The following is a 17,934-nucleotide window of genomic DNA, read 5'->3' as shown; positions in this document are numbered from 1 at the left end:
TCCCCCCAGAAGTGCACCCGAGCCCGGGCCTCCCCCCCCCCCCCCGAGTCGCATGTACCTCCGCCACTAGGCAGGAGCACAAGCAGTCAAACCTGCAACCATATCTGTTACTCTCTCCGTCCTATAATATAAAAATATATTTTTAAGCTAGCATAGCTTGAAAAATGTTCTTATATTATGGGACGGAGGGAGTAGCTTATAATTAAATAAACAGAAACTTCAAAAGGGAGCGCCTCAGTGGACTTACTCTTCCTATGTGATTTCGACTATGCGAGCCGCCCTCAGCTCAGGCTCCCTGCCTGGCTGGGCCATGGAAGAGAATGCATAGTAGCTCAGCAGGACAGTGTGACACGGGCCTCCGTGGTAGGTGTCCGTGAATGTCATCATCATGATGTCATTGTTGCATGTAGGGTGTTTGCACCTGATTCCGAGGCACACACCACAGCCAGGGTCCCCGATTCCTGGCTAGCCGACAACACGAGTGTTGAGAAGGCCAACCTTGTGATGGCGGGTCCATATCCTGGTTAGCCGACAACACGAGTGTTGAGAAGGCCAACCTTGTGATGGCGGTTCCATAACCGCAGTAGCAGGCTGAAATAAAGCATCAGAGGAACATCAAGAGAACAAACAAAGAATATATGAGAAACTAGAAAGAAAGTACTCCAGAAATCAGCGAGGTTGATGGTGCGGAGCAGGCCGGCCAGACCATTATGAACGGCCTAGTGCGGCGAATGAGGCATAATAGACCTACCAACTATAACATAGTAACATAAATATTTTTACCGATATATATATTGCATATCATGAAAATTATTATAAAGGCATAAACATCAAGCATGTATTTTTAATTCACAAACAAAGTCTTAATGCAACATGTATATGTGATTGTAGGATACAAACAATGGTGATTAGGCACATGTACTCAAATATAAAAGAAATGTTGAATAAATACAACATGGTGAAGTTAGGGGGGGGGGGGGGATGGTCCCCTCTCCATCCATTCATTAGTGTTGATGTTATGTTTCACAAATAATATTTTCATAATTTATACATAATATTTTTGTAATGCATTTCAGAATGCACATGTATTCGGCCCTTATTTGAGTAGGCCGTGGTACAGAGTACAACATAGCAAAGGTTTGTTGGCCGCCGCCTTTCGTCATGGGCTAGGGCCGGCCCTGGTACAGAGTACAACATAGCAAAGGTTTGTTGGCCCGTCACGATCGCCGTAGTAGGAGGCGGCCCCGATACATACACCAAGAGCACCACACTTTGCCCCTCTTTTTTGTGTGTGAGTGATGGATGGTTCTGAGCATAGTGATGGCGCAAGTTTATATAGCTGCCCCGCGTCCTCAACATCCTGCAACACCTATTAGTTAGAATGAACGAGTTGTGCGTACACGCACCAAGGCTGGACACTTGAAGCGCGCTTGGGAACGGTATAATCTAGTGCGGAGGTGTTTAACTTGTATCATACCGGCCACTGAGTAATTTTGGGCCAAAACCAAAACGACGCGGCGATGCATTTTTTACAGGGGTATTTCAAAGTAAGACGGCGATCCAAACCGACAGTGCTCTTTTGATCCCGAGCTCATATGCTCCCGCATGAACAATAAAATAAAATAAATGATGAATGTTCTAACTGTGTGTAAAATTTCAGGTCGAAATGACATTTGTGGAGGTTTGGGCAAAAATAACAGAATCGATGCTCCAAAATGCTTCCAACAATAGTCTTTTGGACCATCGGTTTTCTTTTTTGCCTAGACCTCCACGATGTCATTTCAACCTAAAATTTTGCACGAAGTTAGAAAATTTATCAATGTTCATCATAATTTTTTTTCAGATTTTTTACTATTTTTTATTTTACTGTTCATGCGGGAGCATATGAGCTCGGGATCAAATACTCCATGTCCCAAACCGAACATGCTTTCTATTTAATTATGCAACTTATATTCAATTGCAAAAATGCAATAAAGCTTATGTATTTTTTATTCTCACGTTATTAACTTAGATATTAATGTTTGATACAACCAAATCTTATTAAAATATATTGCAACCAATTTTCACAGCAACACATGGGGTATCATTAGTTATATAGAGTGCGACATGTCTAAGAGCTACTACGGCGAAATAATTAAAGATACAATTAACGGCCTAGTAATGACCAACTGTTTCTACTTGCATTTGATTACGTAGGATAACTTTTTTTAAGTTCGTGAACTTTTTTCAAGTTGAAGTTTTTTCAAATTTGTGATTTTTATTTCAAAATCAATGGACTTTTCCAGATTTGTGAACATTTTTCAAATTGATGAACCTTTTATGAATTCATGATTTTTTATTTTAAAGCCGTGAACTTTTTTTCAAGATTATGAAACTTTTCTATTTTTTTATTTTTTATTGCATGAACTTTTTTGAATTCATGAACATTATGAAAAAAAAAAATCAACAGCCAACGTGGTCTCTTGTAAACGGTCCACAGCGAATGGTCAATTAGGACCCGACCAAACCAAGTTTTTTAATAGAAAACCCGGGCAAACTGAGTGAACCAGGGAAATAAAAAACCAAGCGAACCAGGGCCCTTTTTTTCTTGAGTGAGCGAGTTTTTTTTAAGAAACACCTGTAATTGCCCATCTCCAAAGGGTCTTCTGCAGTGGAGGTCTCTTAATTATTATTGGCCAACGTAGCGGGTTCGCCCTCAGCCACGGCCTAGCAAATCGAACACGAACCCAGGCTTCGGTTTGTGCATTTATGTTGACAGGTAAAAATTGGAGATGAAGAAGAAGAGGAAGGCAGTTTTCAGGTTCTATTTCAGACCGAATCTTGTTCAGTTACAACTCCCAGCTGAACAGCCACTTGCTCACGCACATGGCACTTGCAAACAGATAATGAATCTTGCACACTCAGCGCCACACCCGCTGCGCCACCGTGTTACTCTTCTCCGACCTGTGGCGCCTACCTCTGCTCAGGGCGGGGCGGGCCGTTGTGTGCGACACACACAGCTTCCTCTGAAGCTTTGTTGAGCGCGAGGATTCGTCAAACCGTGACGATTTCGAAAGGGGAAGTTAAACCTTCAGCAACCACAAAAAGGAAGACGGCATGCCCGCAGCCAGTCTCGCATCGCCACACGGGTTAGATAGAGGCGTCGACCAATCTGTGCATAAAACAACTAAATGGCCAGGATCTAGTCGCGTCGAGCAACAGCCCAGGCGTCTTCCTTCCCGGGTGGAAGTTCATCTAGTAGTGCCAGTTTCTACACTGCAAAGCAAAGGGCCAGACAAGGTGGAAATCCCTCCCTAGATCGGCTCACCGCTTCTTCCTCTGCGGCCTCTTTGCCGCAACCACAGTCTCTTCCTTGCCAGCCGAGTCTTCATCGTCTGAAGAACAACCTTCTTTCTTCGATGGGCCCTTTGCTGGCCGCTTCCTCCCCCTCTTGGCGGGCTTCGACTCTTCATCTTCATCTTCTCCCTCCTCGTGATCATCAGCACGAGTATTACCCACTTTCTTCGGTAGGGCCTTTGCCCCCTTGGCTCTTCGCTTTGCTGGTTTATCATCCTCTTCCTCTTCATCAACATCTGTCTTCTGTGCCGCCTTCCCCCCTTCCTTCAGAGCAGCCTTCTGGCCTTTCTTTGATGTTTTACCCACATTTTCCTCTACCTTGTCCCTGCCTTTCTTTGACCTGTTTGCTGCCGCAGCATCAGCCCCATCCAGCATCTGCAGCTCTGGAACGTACGCCGACGTCTGAACAAACAACAGCGCAAGTAAGAGCAGAACACAGCAAGTCTGAAAAAACATAGCGCGCGAAAAGAAAGGCATAGTACGGTGAGCTCAGTCTGAAGCTTACCCTGCCGCCTACTGTAACAAAGTCGATCTTCTTCCCTGCATGCAGCAAATGCAACGTTCAACACTGATAGACAACACGGGTGTGCTGTATGTGCACCAGAAAAGAAAAGAAAAGTGGAAGAGTAAATTATCAGACCATCCACAAAGGCCTTGCCGGGTTTCTTCTCCCTAGAATGAAATATCCAGTTCTCTGGAAATTCGTTGCTGTCAGCACCAACTTCAACGGATTTTTCAATCACCTATGGAGAATTGCCAGAGACAGGCAAACCATGATTTCCATATAGTACAATTGCCACCATAATAACATGCACAAGGAGGGACAAAGATAACTGCAGCCATGCTAGAAATGTCACTAGTTTTATTGCATGGGGATCAAGTATTGTACAGGTAAAGCAGACTCCTACAGTTGTAATTCAACTCAAGCCTCTGCGCAAGCACATGCACAAGCACAACAAAGCAAGTGGCAGAAAATAATATCTGACATTCAAATTTTCTGAAATTTGTTCAATATCAGTATGTGGTTAGTGTATATAGAATAGTACATAAAAAGATTACTTTTGCATGCTAATTGCTTTACAGGACAAACAACAAACATCCAAATTTTAATGGATTGATGTCTTTCACTATTTTGCAACTGAAATCCATTTCCAGCAAAGGTCAAAGGATAACACTGCAGGTCAACCGCAGTTCACGAGCTAACCTCTTTGATGCACCGATGGAGTGCCTTGCACTTCTCCTTGGATATCTTCGATGAAGTTTGCATAGGATGGATCCTTGCCTATACCCAGATCAAGCAAAAGGTGAAACTTCAAGATTTACACAAAAATGGTACCACAGCAATAGCATGTTTGCAAAACTGCGGATGCCCAAACTTATGAGCACAGGTGGACGGGATAGGTGGATGAAGATAGCAATGCGAATCAGTGTTAAGGCGAAGGGGATAACAAGGCTTGACCTTGTCCCTGGCTGTGTTGCTAGAGGGCTTGCTCAAGTTTGGGCCAATTTTCTATAGTACCTCACAAATTAGCCTTTCTTTACAGAGTAGAGAGTCCATGCGACTTGATGAATAGGAATTTGCTGATGGTGAGGTGTACTAACACATGTGTGAACAGTAGCTATGACATATGGCTATTTTGCCCAAGAGACACATTATACCTATCATTAGACAAATACGATTGATCTTTATAACAAATCACCTCACTAGGGTAGAACTATGATACATTCTATGCAGTAGGCATTAATACAGAGGATAGAAAAATTAAAAGACTAATGCCTCTTATAATTTTATCTAGCAAAGCGTTTTAGCAATGTCAGGGAAACAGACCTGATAAAGCACCTCATCTGCCATCCAGTTGCCGATTCCTGACATAAAGCTCTGCAAAGATGATTCAACAAAAGGGGGTGTAAGAATTGGCATAATTAAAAGGTTTTTGTGCTAAAAAATATCTTGACAATAAGAATGAAAGGGATGGCTGTGTGTGGCTGGTGCTGAGGCAACTGCATGATTATCTTAAACCACAATCTATAAATTAACTGGTAAAAAATGTCAACCAGTGCTTGAGGTTTAGAAATATTTGGAAACGAAGCCAAGAAATTTCTTTAGTTGTTTGACAACACTTTCTTATAAGCTCATAACTGAGTTTTGAATATAATATGGATAACTGAATATAATATGGATAACTCCTTCTGATTCAGACAAGCAGTTTGAGCGGAGTATGGAGCTTAAGATCATACCTGATCAAGCAAAAGGGATTTTATTGGAGCATTCTTTCTACCAAAAGATTGTACAAAATCATCAAGCTGCATTGGTTCGCATAGGGCATCTGGTCCAAGTTCAGAAATTGGAGGGACAGCTTCTGGCTATTAAACAGAGACATAATAACAAAAACAAATTACAAAATGTTACCACATATTGAGAGAACAAATTTTGTTTTCAAGGAATCACAAGAATATTACATTGTCAAGCAATCGTATTTTTGCAAAACGCCTCTTATCAGTGAAGGAGAACTCCAAGCCATCATCCAACTGTAATAAGTTGAGAAGAGCAAGATGAAACATGGCAAAGATTTTCCAAAAAGTAAATAATTAGCACAGACCAAAGAAGAAAGTAGTAGTTAACAAGAAAGGTGAAGACTACTAAGGTGCATATTTCATCACGTTACTGTTTCTAGAATCTATAAGCATTAGCATGATTTTTTCTTTACTTGCTTCAACTTCCGCTATTCTACTGCAGTTCATTTAAGCATTAGCATGATCCCAGGAGATAGAACATGGTGTCGGCTGCCTCCAAGATCTTAAACATTGTTAAATCAGACTTAGCATAATATATATTCTAGCATCACATCCCAGATAGGCAAATGCAGATAATTATCCAAATCCTATAACTGACCACCATAAGATATTACAGATTCATCTATGAGAAGGGTTGATAAAAATACATAAAACAAAAATAACTATAAGCACCCATGTGTGAAATGAGCCAGACAAGATGAATTGCAAGAAACATAATTCCCACGCATGATGATAAAGGAAAGAAAAGAAATTGTCATAAGGAAGGTCACCAGATTAGGTTCCATACTTCAACAAATAGTTTGGAGTACTTTGAAGGCCATTCCTCAGTTGGGCTCACTGCAGACCTAAATTAAATGCCACAGGAATGAAGGATCCAAATTATTTCAGTTCACTGAAGCCACAGGGTCAAGTTTTAGCAACACTAGAATGATGAGCTAAAGACACAGCAAACATTTATGCAAAGAGTAGTAGCCTAGTCCTGAATGCCTGACCACACCTTCAAATTCTAAGTGGCTTTGCTGTACCTATGTCAACACAGAGGACCCCCAATCATCGTGCTTATTGTTTAACATAGTTTTTCTTTTTCTTTAACACGATGGAATCACATCTGGTTTATAACTAACCCAAACAATGCACTATGCAATTTTGATAAAAGCAATCTTACAAAGTCCTCAAATGTCTGAAATTGGAGGTAACACCTTTTTCCGTCAGTACTAGAACATCTACCAAACTATCAGAATTTCTATAACAGACGCGAACATTCGTCAATCATACTATAGCATAAGGTTCTACCGGTAGTGTCTAGATTTTCTGGTGTGCACTAATGCTATAACCATTGTTGAGGAAATCGTTAACTGGTAGCTGCTCGGTTGGCTAGCGAGTAGGGGATTAATCGGCTAATCGGCAAGTTAATCGGCCATTTAATCAATTAAACGGACGATTTTTCGGTTTATTGGCTACTCGGTGACCCTATGAGTAGGGATTAATCGGCAAGTTAACTGGTTAATCGGATGAATTCTTGAACAGGGACTATAACATATCACAGCACGCAGAGCATCAGGTGGTAATGGCATCAAACATTACAATGCTAATTGAATATACCTGATAATGTAGCAGTGCATGGAAAAAAGACCTAGCTAAGTACGCAGTCAATATACTAGAATGGAAATAACAATGCTATTTCTAAACCATATAGCTGTCTCTCCTTTTTGAGAGATGATAGCAGCTTTTAACAGTAGGTAAGGGTAAAACAAGCACCAACAAAGAAAGAAGATGAAACCTTTTATATTTGCTCAGTTCCACACCCTTGATGTAAATAGCTCCAGCCATTCCTGTGACAAAGATTAACATTTAGGCGCTTTATGTATAACTGGAACTGACTTCTATATAATCAAGACCATTCATTCATGCTTGCCCAGTTCAAACTCTGGAGACTACAACCTAAATTTACAATAAAGTCTCTCTACATTGTTCTGTAATACCTGTCACTTGCTCTAAGTAAAAGTCAAACAAAATCTGACAAATCTTCGTGATCAAATGAGCTAAAGCAAGTCAACACAATTCCTACAACTTCAATACCACATTTTCAGGAGGGGACTACATTGTAACACTGACGAGATAAAAAAAAGCCATTGTGATGTTTACACTGTCCGTTTACCATAACAGAGATGCATATTTTATTTAGTAAAATAGTTACCATTACAGTTCATGGAATCGAATAGCTGACTCCATTGTTCATGAATCTGAAATCATATAACCCTAGATGTGTAGAAAACCCTAACCAAAAGCACGGTCACAATCACACAAGAAATAAAAACATGGCACCGCGAACAAAATGCTCAGGCCTGAAAGGACGATGCCGTTCTTGAAAAATAAAAGAAACATGTTTTAATAAAATCATTGCAAAAGGGGAGGAAAGAGAAACAAAATGGGAGTAGATTGAATGTGGTGGGGTGTGGATCGGAGACGGACCGAACTGGAAGGAGGGGGACGGCGGCGAATCCAGCACGAGCCATAGGTTCTTGCCCTTGCGGCGCGCGGCGGCGATGGTCCTCCCGACCAGCGCCGCCTCCAGCCGCGACGGGGCGACGCCGTCGATGACCTTGGTGTCCTCCGCGGCGGAGCACCGCACGATCCGCTTCCCGACGCAGTGCTCCTCCAGCGCCAGCCGCGCCGCCTCCACCTCCGGCAGCTCCGGCATCTCCCTCTCCGCCTCTCGCCCACTTCTAGTTTCTGTTTCTGTTTTTTCTCTCTCTCACGACTCCTTCCCCTACCAGTGCCGCTTTTCTACGGGAGTTTTTTTTTAAAGACGGGCGTGGAGGATCTCCATTTCATTAAATTTACCGGTTAATTTGCGCAAACTCAGACGAAAACGGTTAAATCATGCCCACGAGATTTCTTTTTGATTCGTTCGTTAACATCACACCCATAAAAAAGGGCTCCTGGCCAATCTGACTACCCACAAGGCCGTCTACACACTCTTAAAAAGCCGAGGATGCCTGTAATTTGTCATTGTCGTCCCTCTCGACGAGCAAGCGACCAACCAAGACAGCGGGTTTGTTCCGGGAGAATTAGAGGTGGGGAGTGGGAGGAGATTAAAAGTCCACTATATGTGATTAGAAGGAATGAGAGTTTAAATGGGAAGGGAAATGCGAGTTGAGAAAACCAATTCTCATCGATTTCTTCCCAAGGATACTCTGTTAATTCGTGAGCAAAGTTTTATCCCACGTCATTTCCCATCATATGCCAAAACAAGAGGATGAGAGTAAAAATCTACTTCCCGTATCTAATCTCTTCATAAACACCCTTGTGCAAATTTTCATTTCCCTGCCCGAGTGTTTACCAAACAGACTGAGGGCTTAAGGGCCAAGCAACATCCAAGAAATCTTTTTTTTTCTTTCGGAAATTTTTTTCCAACCTAGTCATCTTCAATCATGATAGTACAGTCAACACTAGAAATAATAAAAATTACATCCAAATCCATAGACCATCTAGCGACGACTACAAGCACTGAAGCGAGCCGAAGGCGCGCCGCTGTTATCGCCCCTCCTTCACTGGAGTCGGGCAAACCTTGTTGTAGTAGACAGTCGGAAAGTCGTCGTGCTAAGACCACATGGAACCAACACACCAGAACAGCACCCGCCGCGGATGAAGAGTGTAGATCAAAAGGATCCAACACGAAGACACACGAACGAAGACGAACGATGAACAAATCCGAGCAAATCCACCAAAGACAGATCCGCCGAAGACACACCTTCACATGTCCACCGATGATGCTAGATACATCACCGAATCGGGGGCTAGACGGGAGACCTTTATTCCATCAAGGAGCCGCCGCCGTCTCGCCTTCCTGAGCAGGACACAAACCCTAGTAAAGCTCAAAAAAAAAAGAAATAAAAACGAAGCCCTCCCACCGGCAAGAGCCGATATCCACTCCGCCTCCATGGCCCTAAGGTCACAGGAGACGGAACGGACTGGCGCCTGCATCGGTGGAAGGCAGAGAACCCTAGCTTTTTGAAGGCGGCGGCTGGCTAGGTCGCGCTAGGTTTTCAAACATGATGCAACCTACTCCCTCCGTTCGAAATTACTTGTCGCAGAAATGGATGTATCTAGACGTATTTTAGTTCTAAATACATCCATTTTTGAGACAAGTAATTCCGAACGGAGGGAGTACAATAGAGGGTACATCAACTAACATCCGAGAAAACCTGTACGCCTATACCAAATAACCGGCCAAAAGCGTCGAGCACCAAGTAGCTTTGACGCCTATAACAAGCCTCACAGAAGAAAGAATCAAGTCTTGTATAAAACGTCTGAGAAAATGTAAACAAAGCGTTTAGAAAATGTTAAATGTGTATAATGAATATGTTTCTTAAGTATACGAAACAAAATATAACGTGTGTGAGAAAAGTTGATCATTTATTTATAAAATTTTAATTAAGTATTTAAAAATGCTACACAAGTATTTGAAAACTGTTAAATGTGTATAGAAAAAAATGGTCATCGTTTATTAAAAAGTTGTTAATCTTGCATTTGAAAAATATTTATAAAGCATTTAAAAAATGTAAATGTATATTGAAAGATACTGTCCATGTATTAAAAAGTATTAATCCTGTTTTTGAAAATTGTTAATCAAGCATTTGAAAAATATCAAAATACATATAGAAAAAATGTGGTTCATGTATTAAAAATGTTAATCTTTTATTTTAATTTTGTAATCAAGTATTTAAAAATGTTAAGAAATGTGTAGAATATTTTTAAGCATTTACTAAAAAAATTTAACTTGTATTAGAAAAAATGTATCCGTGTATTAGAAAAATATTCATGACATATACAAAAATATTTATAATGGAAATAAAAACAAATACAAGAAAAAACCCATTGAAACAAAAAATGAAACAATTGAAAGAAAATAAATGAAAAAGTAACTCAAAGAAAAAACAGATTAAAAAATAGGGAAAATTGATAAAGAAACAAAGATTAACAAAAAGAAAACTGTTGGAAACCAAAAGAAACAAGAACAAAAAAATAAGAAAGAGAATAAAATCATGAAAGAAACAAAAATAAGTATAACGACACAAAAAAGAAAATGAAAGAAATCTGTAGAAGGAATAATAAAACCAAAAAAAGAAAACATAAATAAAAAGGAAAAAAAAAACCGAACGAACACAGATCGCCGAAAGAACAAACAAGTACGGACCGCTCATTAATTGCTCGGAGCGTTCAGCTAGCTGGTTTTCGGAAGTGGGTTTAGAAGGTTTCGGTAGCTTATGATCCGGTTTTAGTAAGTTTCTAGGCTGGGTTTCTTCCTCTTTTTACATGTGTTTTTCTTGTTTTTTTGTTTTTCTTTGTTTTTTCTTCCGGATTCTTTTCTTTTTCGTTTCTTTTGCAGTTTTTCCCTTTTCAAACTATTCTCTTACTTCTTCATCCTTTTTTTGTCTCTTTAAAAAATCATAAACATTTTTTAAACTTATAAATATGTTTCGGGTTCGTGAATATTTCGTGGGCTTTTTAAACTTGATACAAATTTTCTAGAAAAGGTACTCACACATTTTTTAAAAGAAATGCGGAACTGTCAGTTTTGTAAAAGTGCATCCGAGTTCCGTGTAAGCATTATCTAGTCTGATTATTCCCGAGTTGCACTTTTCTATGAAGAAATAAAAATGTCCAACTACCATGTTTTTGGAGAAGGCAATCTGGTTTGATATTTTTTCTCCTCTTGATTAATCCATTTCAGTTTTCAATAAACTGTAGATGTAATTTTCGAAAAAATAATATGCAACTACTCCTAGAAAAAAGTGCTTCATTTGTTTTCTTCATAGAAAAGTGCTTCATTTGCTTCATTCCCGAGTTTACTATGTTTTCTATCTCGTGATTTTGCTTCATTTGTTTTCTTTCTATGATACTAGTAAGCGTGCACGTGCAACGCATGTCTTGACTAATATTACAGTTATATGTGGAAATCTACTTGTATGTGTAGTATTTCAACGTCCAACAGCGAGTTAGTCTTGTGAAAGCAGCAAATAGACATTAAGGTTTACAAATCGATGTAACAAAAGATCAAACATTAACTTGGTTGTTTCGTCATTTTAGCTTGTAGTGCAGCAACCTCTTCAATTGTAGCTTCCGATGGAGCAGGGGGGACTGCTTGCCTATTGACCAGACACACACTCTCCCTCCAATTCTTGAAGTTCCTCCTCTGGTTAATCATGCAACTGTTTTGTGTGCAATAGTATAGATGATAAGTGATTCAGATAAAACAATGAAATGCAAGATTTTAATTAATCTTAAATATTACCGTGTTGAAATTAGCAGAATCTCCATGAAAAGCTGGCAAAGCATCCTGGATTTGTTTCATATTTTCAGCCAGTTTGTTAATTCCACCCATAGTCTTTTGAACGCACCAATATTCTGACAATATGCATGTATAAATTAAACTTCTATTTTGCAAGGCTGAAAAGCTACACATGATGCATCTGCAATACCATGAGAAGAGTAATGGTATACCTGCAAATGAAACTGGACATTACACTGATAAAGCATAAAATAAAGTAAGTTGTGCGCAAGAGAAAAGCTCCACCTACAATGAGTTGACTCATACATCCATAAGAATACATGGTGTTGGTTTGGATCAACTTTCAAGCTTCATGCTAGACCACCATTACGACGGGGAGGGCCGAGGACACAACTTGAAAGCACGGCTTGGCACATCGCACATGTTGTGCAGCTCTACTGGCGAAGCACTTGAGTAAGCAAGATCAAGACAACCCTAATATAATGAGCCAGCTTGATCAATAAATCCCCTTTACTTCCACGGCTTTCAAGGCATTACACCTTTACCTGTATAAATGGAGGCTTCACGAGCAGCAACGGGCATGTTAGACGCGTTAGAAACCAATGTTGTTCTCTTCATGACAAACTCTTCACGTTCGTTGGGCAACGTCGTTGTCAATTGGGGCAAGTCCATGAGAACCCCAGCCATCTCATTTGTTCTTTCACCACATCTCACATAAACCACAACTTCAGAACTGGAGTACTACAGAGATTGTTAAACTCAACAATCAGTATAGAGATGCCACCAAGAAATATATGGAAGGAACAATTCTCTGGAGCTATTACATCAGGGCAGTAAAGAATGGAGAATTAGTGATCACCTTGGAAAGTGCCTGACTAATAACAGTTTTTCCACAACCAAAAGCACCAGGAATAGCACATGTTTCTCCAAGAACCAAGGGATGCGTCAAGCACACGCTGGAACCATCACAAAATAGATAGGACTGAGATTTAATGGACTCAGAGGGCAATAAGAAACTAACATCTGAGAATGTTTGGTTACGTAAGAAGAGAAACCATGATGATAAAACAAAAGAACACATTTTATTATGGAAATTGAAGCTAAAGATGAGTTGTACACAAAGCTGTCCTGTATGAAGAGGTGTATCCGCAAAAAGCTTTGATGCAACAGGTCTTGGTGTACACACATGGCATGTCTGTTGTTCAATAAATTCAACACAATAAGCTACTGCCTCTGTAATTTAAAATAAAACGTTTTTTGACACTATCATGGACTCTAAAAGATCTTACAGAGGGAGTACCAACTTCCTAAAAAGAGTTGTATGAAATAACTTTCTTACCTGAAGCATAGTAAATTGTTTTTTCATGCCCTGAAATTCTAACTCTAGCACTGTATCCTGCATACATGACAAGAGTAGTGTTTCAAATAAAGTTAAGCATGGGTAGAACACATGCAGATAAATTAGAAATTGGAATAAAGCGATAGCTTCCACTAACCTATAGGCTGTACTGAACAGCTGAAGCGACGTAATTTACTTTCCCCATAGAACCAGGTGGAAGGGCGACACTGTGGTTCATCAAATTGATCTCGAAGACAGTCTACAATAGAGTCAGCGAACATTAGCATGTGCACACAGTGTTGGAAATATGAGCAATTTACCAAATGATTTTATTAACAGAAATACTAGATAAAGCATGACTAATATAGAAGAGATAAAACAAGTCATGCGTTCTGACAAAGAGAAGGTAAATAGCTTTTGCATATATGAACCGTAGCCTATCATATCTAAAGCAGACAGTATGACAACTCATGTCTATGGTTAGGAAACATAATCATCTTTGATCAACGAGCTAGTTTAGTAGAGGCATACTAGTGACACTCTGTTTGTCTATGTATTCACACATGTATTATGTTTACGGTTAATAAAATTCTAGCATGAATAATAAACATTTATCATGATATAAGGAAATAAATAATAACTTTATTATTGCCTCTAGGGCATATTTCCTTCACTTATCACCCTTCTCCCATACAGGACTCAAAGAGGTGCAGTTTCGGAGGCCTACTGTCCCGACCTGCGGTGCACGCCGCAAGCCAGGATGAGGAAGACAACAGCAGCTCAGAGATTGGAACCGGTGGCAAGAGGAAGGAGAAGTTCTGGTGCGTCTCTCTGAGAGGGGCGACCTCCATTTTATAGGCGCAAGAGAAGGAGGCGAGAGGCTGCGCCGGGAGCTGAAGGGAACGCAGGAGATGAAACGAACAGACAGCAGCCGAAGGGTGCAGCGTTCGTATTCAATATCCACTACAGCAAAAACTTTCCAGCTCCCGAGTGACCTTTCATATACCCGTAGTGCGTGGCAAAATTTTAGACATCAGCTCGGCTCATTCCCGCAACCCGCGGCGCGGCGCGTCATGACGAGGCGTGGCGAGGCGGGCGGCGGAGGAGGAGCGCGCGTGGATGTCCCTCTTGTTCTCATGCTCATACAAGTGGGGAAAGAACCTTCCTTATAAGGAGGTCCAACTCCCACTAAACTAGCAATGTGGGACTAAACTTTAGTAGTATCCCTTGCTTTGCACAAATGGGCTAAGTGGGCCTCTAGGATTTATTAGGAATTTCTGAAATAGTTATTGGGCTGCCCCCAATATAGACTAAATTCCAGCAGATCACTCCTCCTGTTGCGAGTCGCCCCTTCTTAGACTAGTCATAATGGAAGTAACTTAACTAGTAACATCACACATTTCAATACAAGATTGCTTATGTGGCAGCTAATTAATGAGGAGAGAGGGGTTTATGATAACTTAGGTAGTTACTGTAACATCACACATTTCAAGGCATAATGAGTCTATAGCCTAATAAATGAACTCTTTCATGATACCACTCATATGTTACTACCCACTATGAAGGTAGTAACATAGACTAGTAACCTCAGCAAGTTACTACTCTATGTTATTCCCCACTATGAGCAGTCTTACTTTCCAAGTCGCCCTCGGTCCTTGTGTAGTCTACAACATAATAAATGAAGTCATCTATAATAATATCATTATATTACTTTGCACTATGAAGATAGTACTTCCTCCGGTCCTTTTTACGCTCCATATTAGAATTCTCTGAAGTCAAACTTCACAAAGTTTGACCGTATTTATATGAAAATATATCAACATCTGTCATGCTAAAGTTATACAATATGAAACTTTAAGTCATGAGACATCTATTGATATTGATTTCAGATTGTAAATGTTGATACTTTTTTTTATAAAATTGGTCAAACTTTATGAGGCTTGACTTCAGTCAAATCTTATATGCGAACTAAAAAGGACCGGAGGGAGTAACTTAGATTAGTGTCATATACATGACACTAGTACTCCCTTCGGTCCTTTTCAGTCTGCATATAAGTTTTTTCAAAGTCAAAATATCTCTAGTTTGACCAAATTTATAATAAAAAAATGTCAACATTCACAATACCAAATCATTATTGTTAGATTCATTATGAAATTTAGTTTCATACTATATGTATTTGATATTGTAGATGTTGATATTTTTTAATATAAAGTTGGTCAAACTTTGCAAAGTTTGACATGACACAAATATAATTCACGGAGTAAAAAGGACCGGAGAAAGTATAAGCTCCTCACTATGACCAGCCTCAAAGTAATCTGTGGTACATTTCTTATCAGAAAAAAAAGTAAGGAAGTGGCTAAAGATAGTTGACTAAATTTAAAATTTAGGTCAGTCATTTTTCGCAAACAACCGGCTAGTTACCGACCGAGCTACTCGAGGGCAAAAGCAGCCCACCGCCCAGCCCATGGAGAAAAGGGGCAGCATCGTACATAGGCTAAACTACTACATAACCTACTCTATAGATACACGAATGTATCAGTATCTCGTCAGCAGCATGCACAGTAGCATGAACAAAGCACAACCTACTCTACAGATACACGAATGTGCTAAAAATCATATCTATAATAGTACAGGTTTTTAAGCTAAAATACTGTAATACGACAAAAAAAATCAAGTAAGTATCAATGAATAAAGACATATACCCCGCAAAAAGAAACAGACACATACTAAAAAAATGAAGTAGTTTTCTAAGGAAGAAGGAATCCCTTTCAGAAGAAAGAAAATAGAACAAACAAAAACAAAAACACAATATTGAAGTTTCCTAAGGAAGAATAAGACCCTTTAATAAGAATGAAAAATAAAAAAAAACTTGAAAACTTGCACACAACTTTGCACTCAAATTGCGCTTTTTGAAATATTCAAAGAATGAGTATATAATAGTGTTTTTTTTGCATTCTACTACACACATATAGTTCGTTACTCGTGTGTGTATTTACACACAGAAAAACTAAAAAACAATTTTCAAGAAAGAACGAATTAGTGGCACTCATATTACCTTTTAGAAGGAAAGAAAATGAAAAAAATGCACATAGTTTAAACATAAATTGCGCATTTATATAATATTCAAGAACAACATATAATAGTGGAATTTTCAAAAAAAAGAAGTCACCTTAAAAGGAATGAATTAGTGGCATTGGTAATTGATACGTCTCCGTCGTATCTACTTTTCCAAACACTTTTGCCCTTATTTTTGGCTCTAACTTGCATGATTTGAATGGAACTAACCCGGACTGACGTTGTTTTCAGCATAATTGCCATGGTGTTATTTTTGTGCAGAAATAAAAGTTCTCGGAATGACCTGAAAATCAACGAAGAATTATTTTGGAATATATAAAAAGTACTGGAAGAAAGATCCACGTAAGGGGGGGCCACCACCTGTCCACGAGGGTGGGGGTGCGCCCTAACCCCCTGGGCGCGCCCCCTGCCTCGTGGGCCCCCTGACGCTCCATCGACCTCAACCTTGACTCCATATATTCACTTTCAGGGAGAAAAAAAATCAGAGAGAAGCCATAATCCAACTGTTAACCCCGAAGTGACAATAATCGGGACCACTCCCGGTGATGACCGTAGTTTGAGGAGTTCAGGTATTCACTATGTGTTAATGCTTTGTTTCGGTTCTCTATTAAAAGGAGGCCTTAATATCCCTTAGTTTCCGTAAGGACCCCGCTGCCACGGGAGGGTAGGACAAAAGATGTCATGCAAGTTCTTTTCCATAAGCACGTATGACTATATTCGGAATACATGCCTACATTACATTGACGAACTGGAGCTAGTTCTGTGTCACCCTAGGTTATGGCTGTTACATGATGAACCAAACCCGGCATCTCCTTAATAACATTCAGATTGGTTCCGAAAATCAGTATGTCATCAACATACAAGCACATGATAACTCCCTCGCCCCCACCATGGCGATAGTACACACATTTAACAGGAAGTAGAACCTAACATGTGTAGGACAAGGACTAGAACAAGGAACTGCGGCAGAACCTTTAACAGGAAAGACAAAAACACATACGGGACAGCAGCTGCAGAAGCGCTGGACTTGGGGTCGGTGTCCTCGCCTGCCATGTCGTCGAGGAGGTCGTGGACGTCGGGGAAGAAGTCGTTGTCGGGGAAGTAGTTGTTGGCGACCGGATCGTCCGTGATGAAGCAGCCAGTAGTCGCGCTGAGCGCTCCCCCAAAACCTTATCACCCTTCTCCCATACAGGACTCAAAAGGTGTGGTTTCGGAGGCCTACTGTCCTGACCTGCGGTGCACGCCGCAAGCCGGGATGGGGAAGATCGTAGCAGCATCGCAGTGCTCAGGAACTTTTTGGCGAGAGGAAGGGGATCTTCTGGTGTGTCTCTCTGGAGAGGAGCGACCTCTCTTATATAGGCACAGGAGAAGGACGCGAAGAGGCTGCGGTGGGAGGTGAAGCGAACAGGCAGCGGCCGAAGAGACGCGCTGTCGTGGAATTGTCACGGCAGATGTCCTCATGAAGGGACTTAGTCGTGGAGCCATCGCTACGGGTTAGCTTGAAAGGGTTAAACCGGACAAGGGGACACGTGAGTTTTATACTAGTTCGGCCCCTTCGATGAAGGTAAAAGCCTACGTCTAGTTGTGATTGGTA

The 17,934-nt window shown here is 40.5% G+C and overlaps 1 protein-coding gene and 1 long non-coding RNA gene across 5 annotated transcripts; both read right to left on the bottom strand.

Annotated features, from left to right (window-relative positions):
- Positions 1-3,129: 3,129 nt before the first annotated feature.
- LOC125530990 (formamidopyrimidine-DNA glycosylase-like) lies at positions 3,130-8,408 on the bottom strand. The gene is made up of 10 exons (XM_048695392.1): positions 8,104-8,408; positions 7,412-7,463; positions 6,419-6,476; positions 5,797-5,865; positions 5,575-5,700; positions 5,165-5,215; positions 4,541-4,618; positions 3,977-4,079; positions 3,842-3,876; positions 3,130-3,738 (listed from the first exon to the last, which is right to left on the bottom strand). Exons 1-10 carry the CDS (start codon positions 8,330-8,332, stop codon positions 3,304-3,306), a joined length of 1,236 nt encoding a protein of 411 aa, XP_048551349.1. The 5' UTR covers positions 8,333-8,408; the 3' UTR covers positions 3,130-3,303.
- A 3,225-nt stretch (positions 8,409-11,633) lies between these two features.
- LOC125530991 lies at positions 11,634-12,886 on the bottom strand. Of its 4 annotated transcripts, none has more exons than XR_007293032.1 (4): positions 12,786-12,886; positions 12,139-12,667; positions 11,930-12,042; positions 11,634-11,830 (listed from the first exon to the last, which is right to left on the bottom strand). It is a non-coding gene; the product is annotated as an uncharacterized LOC125530991 (long non-coding RNA). The 4 variants fall into 4 exon arrangements; XR_007293033.1 differs by having other exon boundaries at positions 12,212-12,667; XR_007293035.1 differs by having other exon boundaries at positions 12,216-12,667.
- Between the last annotated feature and the right edge of the window lie 5,048 nt (positions 12,887-17,934).

The sequence above is a fragment of the Triticum urartu genome, unplaced genomic scaffold (assembly GCF_003073215.2).
Source record: "Triticum urartu cultivar G1812 unplaced genomic scaffold, Tu2.1 TuUngrouped_contig_6705, whole genome shotgun sequence".
Lineage (NCBI taxonomy): Eukaryota > Viridiplantae > Streptophyta > Magnoliopsida > Poales > Poaceae > Triticum > Triticum urartu.
The sequence above is the reverse complement of the archived record's forward strand: the minus strand, read 5'-3'. Positions and strand labels throughout refer to the sequence as shown.

What these genes read in the sequence shown, in the direction of transcription:
- LOC125530990 (XM_048695392.1), bottom strand. Translation starts at nt 8,332, where the DNA reads ATGCCGGAGCTGCCGGAGGTGGAGGCGGCGCGGCTGGCGCTGGAGGAG. An exon ending in ACTCCAAACTATTTGTTGAA is followed by an intron (nt 5,866 to 6,418) that starts GTATGGAACCTA and finishes AACTTATTACAG; the next exon opens with TTGGATGATGGCTTGGAGTT. An exon ending in AATCCCTTTTGCTTGATCAG is followed by an intron (nt 5,216 to 5,574) that starts GTATGATCTTAA and finishes TCATCTTTGCAG; the next exon opens with AGCTTTATGTCAGGAATCGG.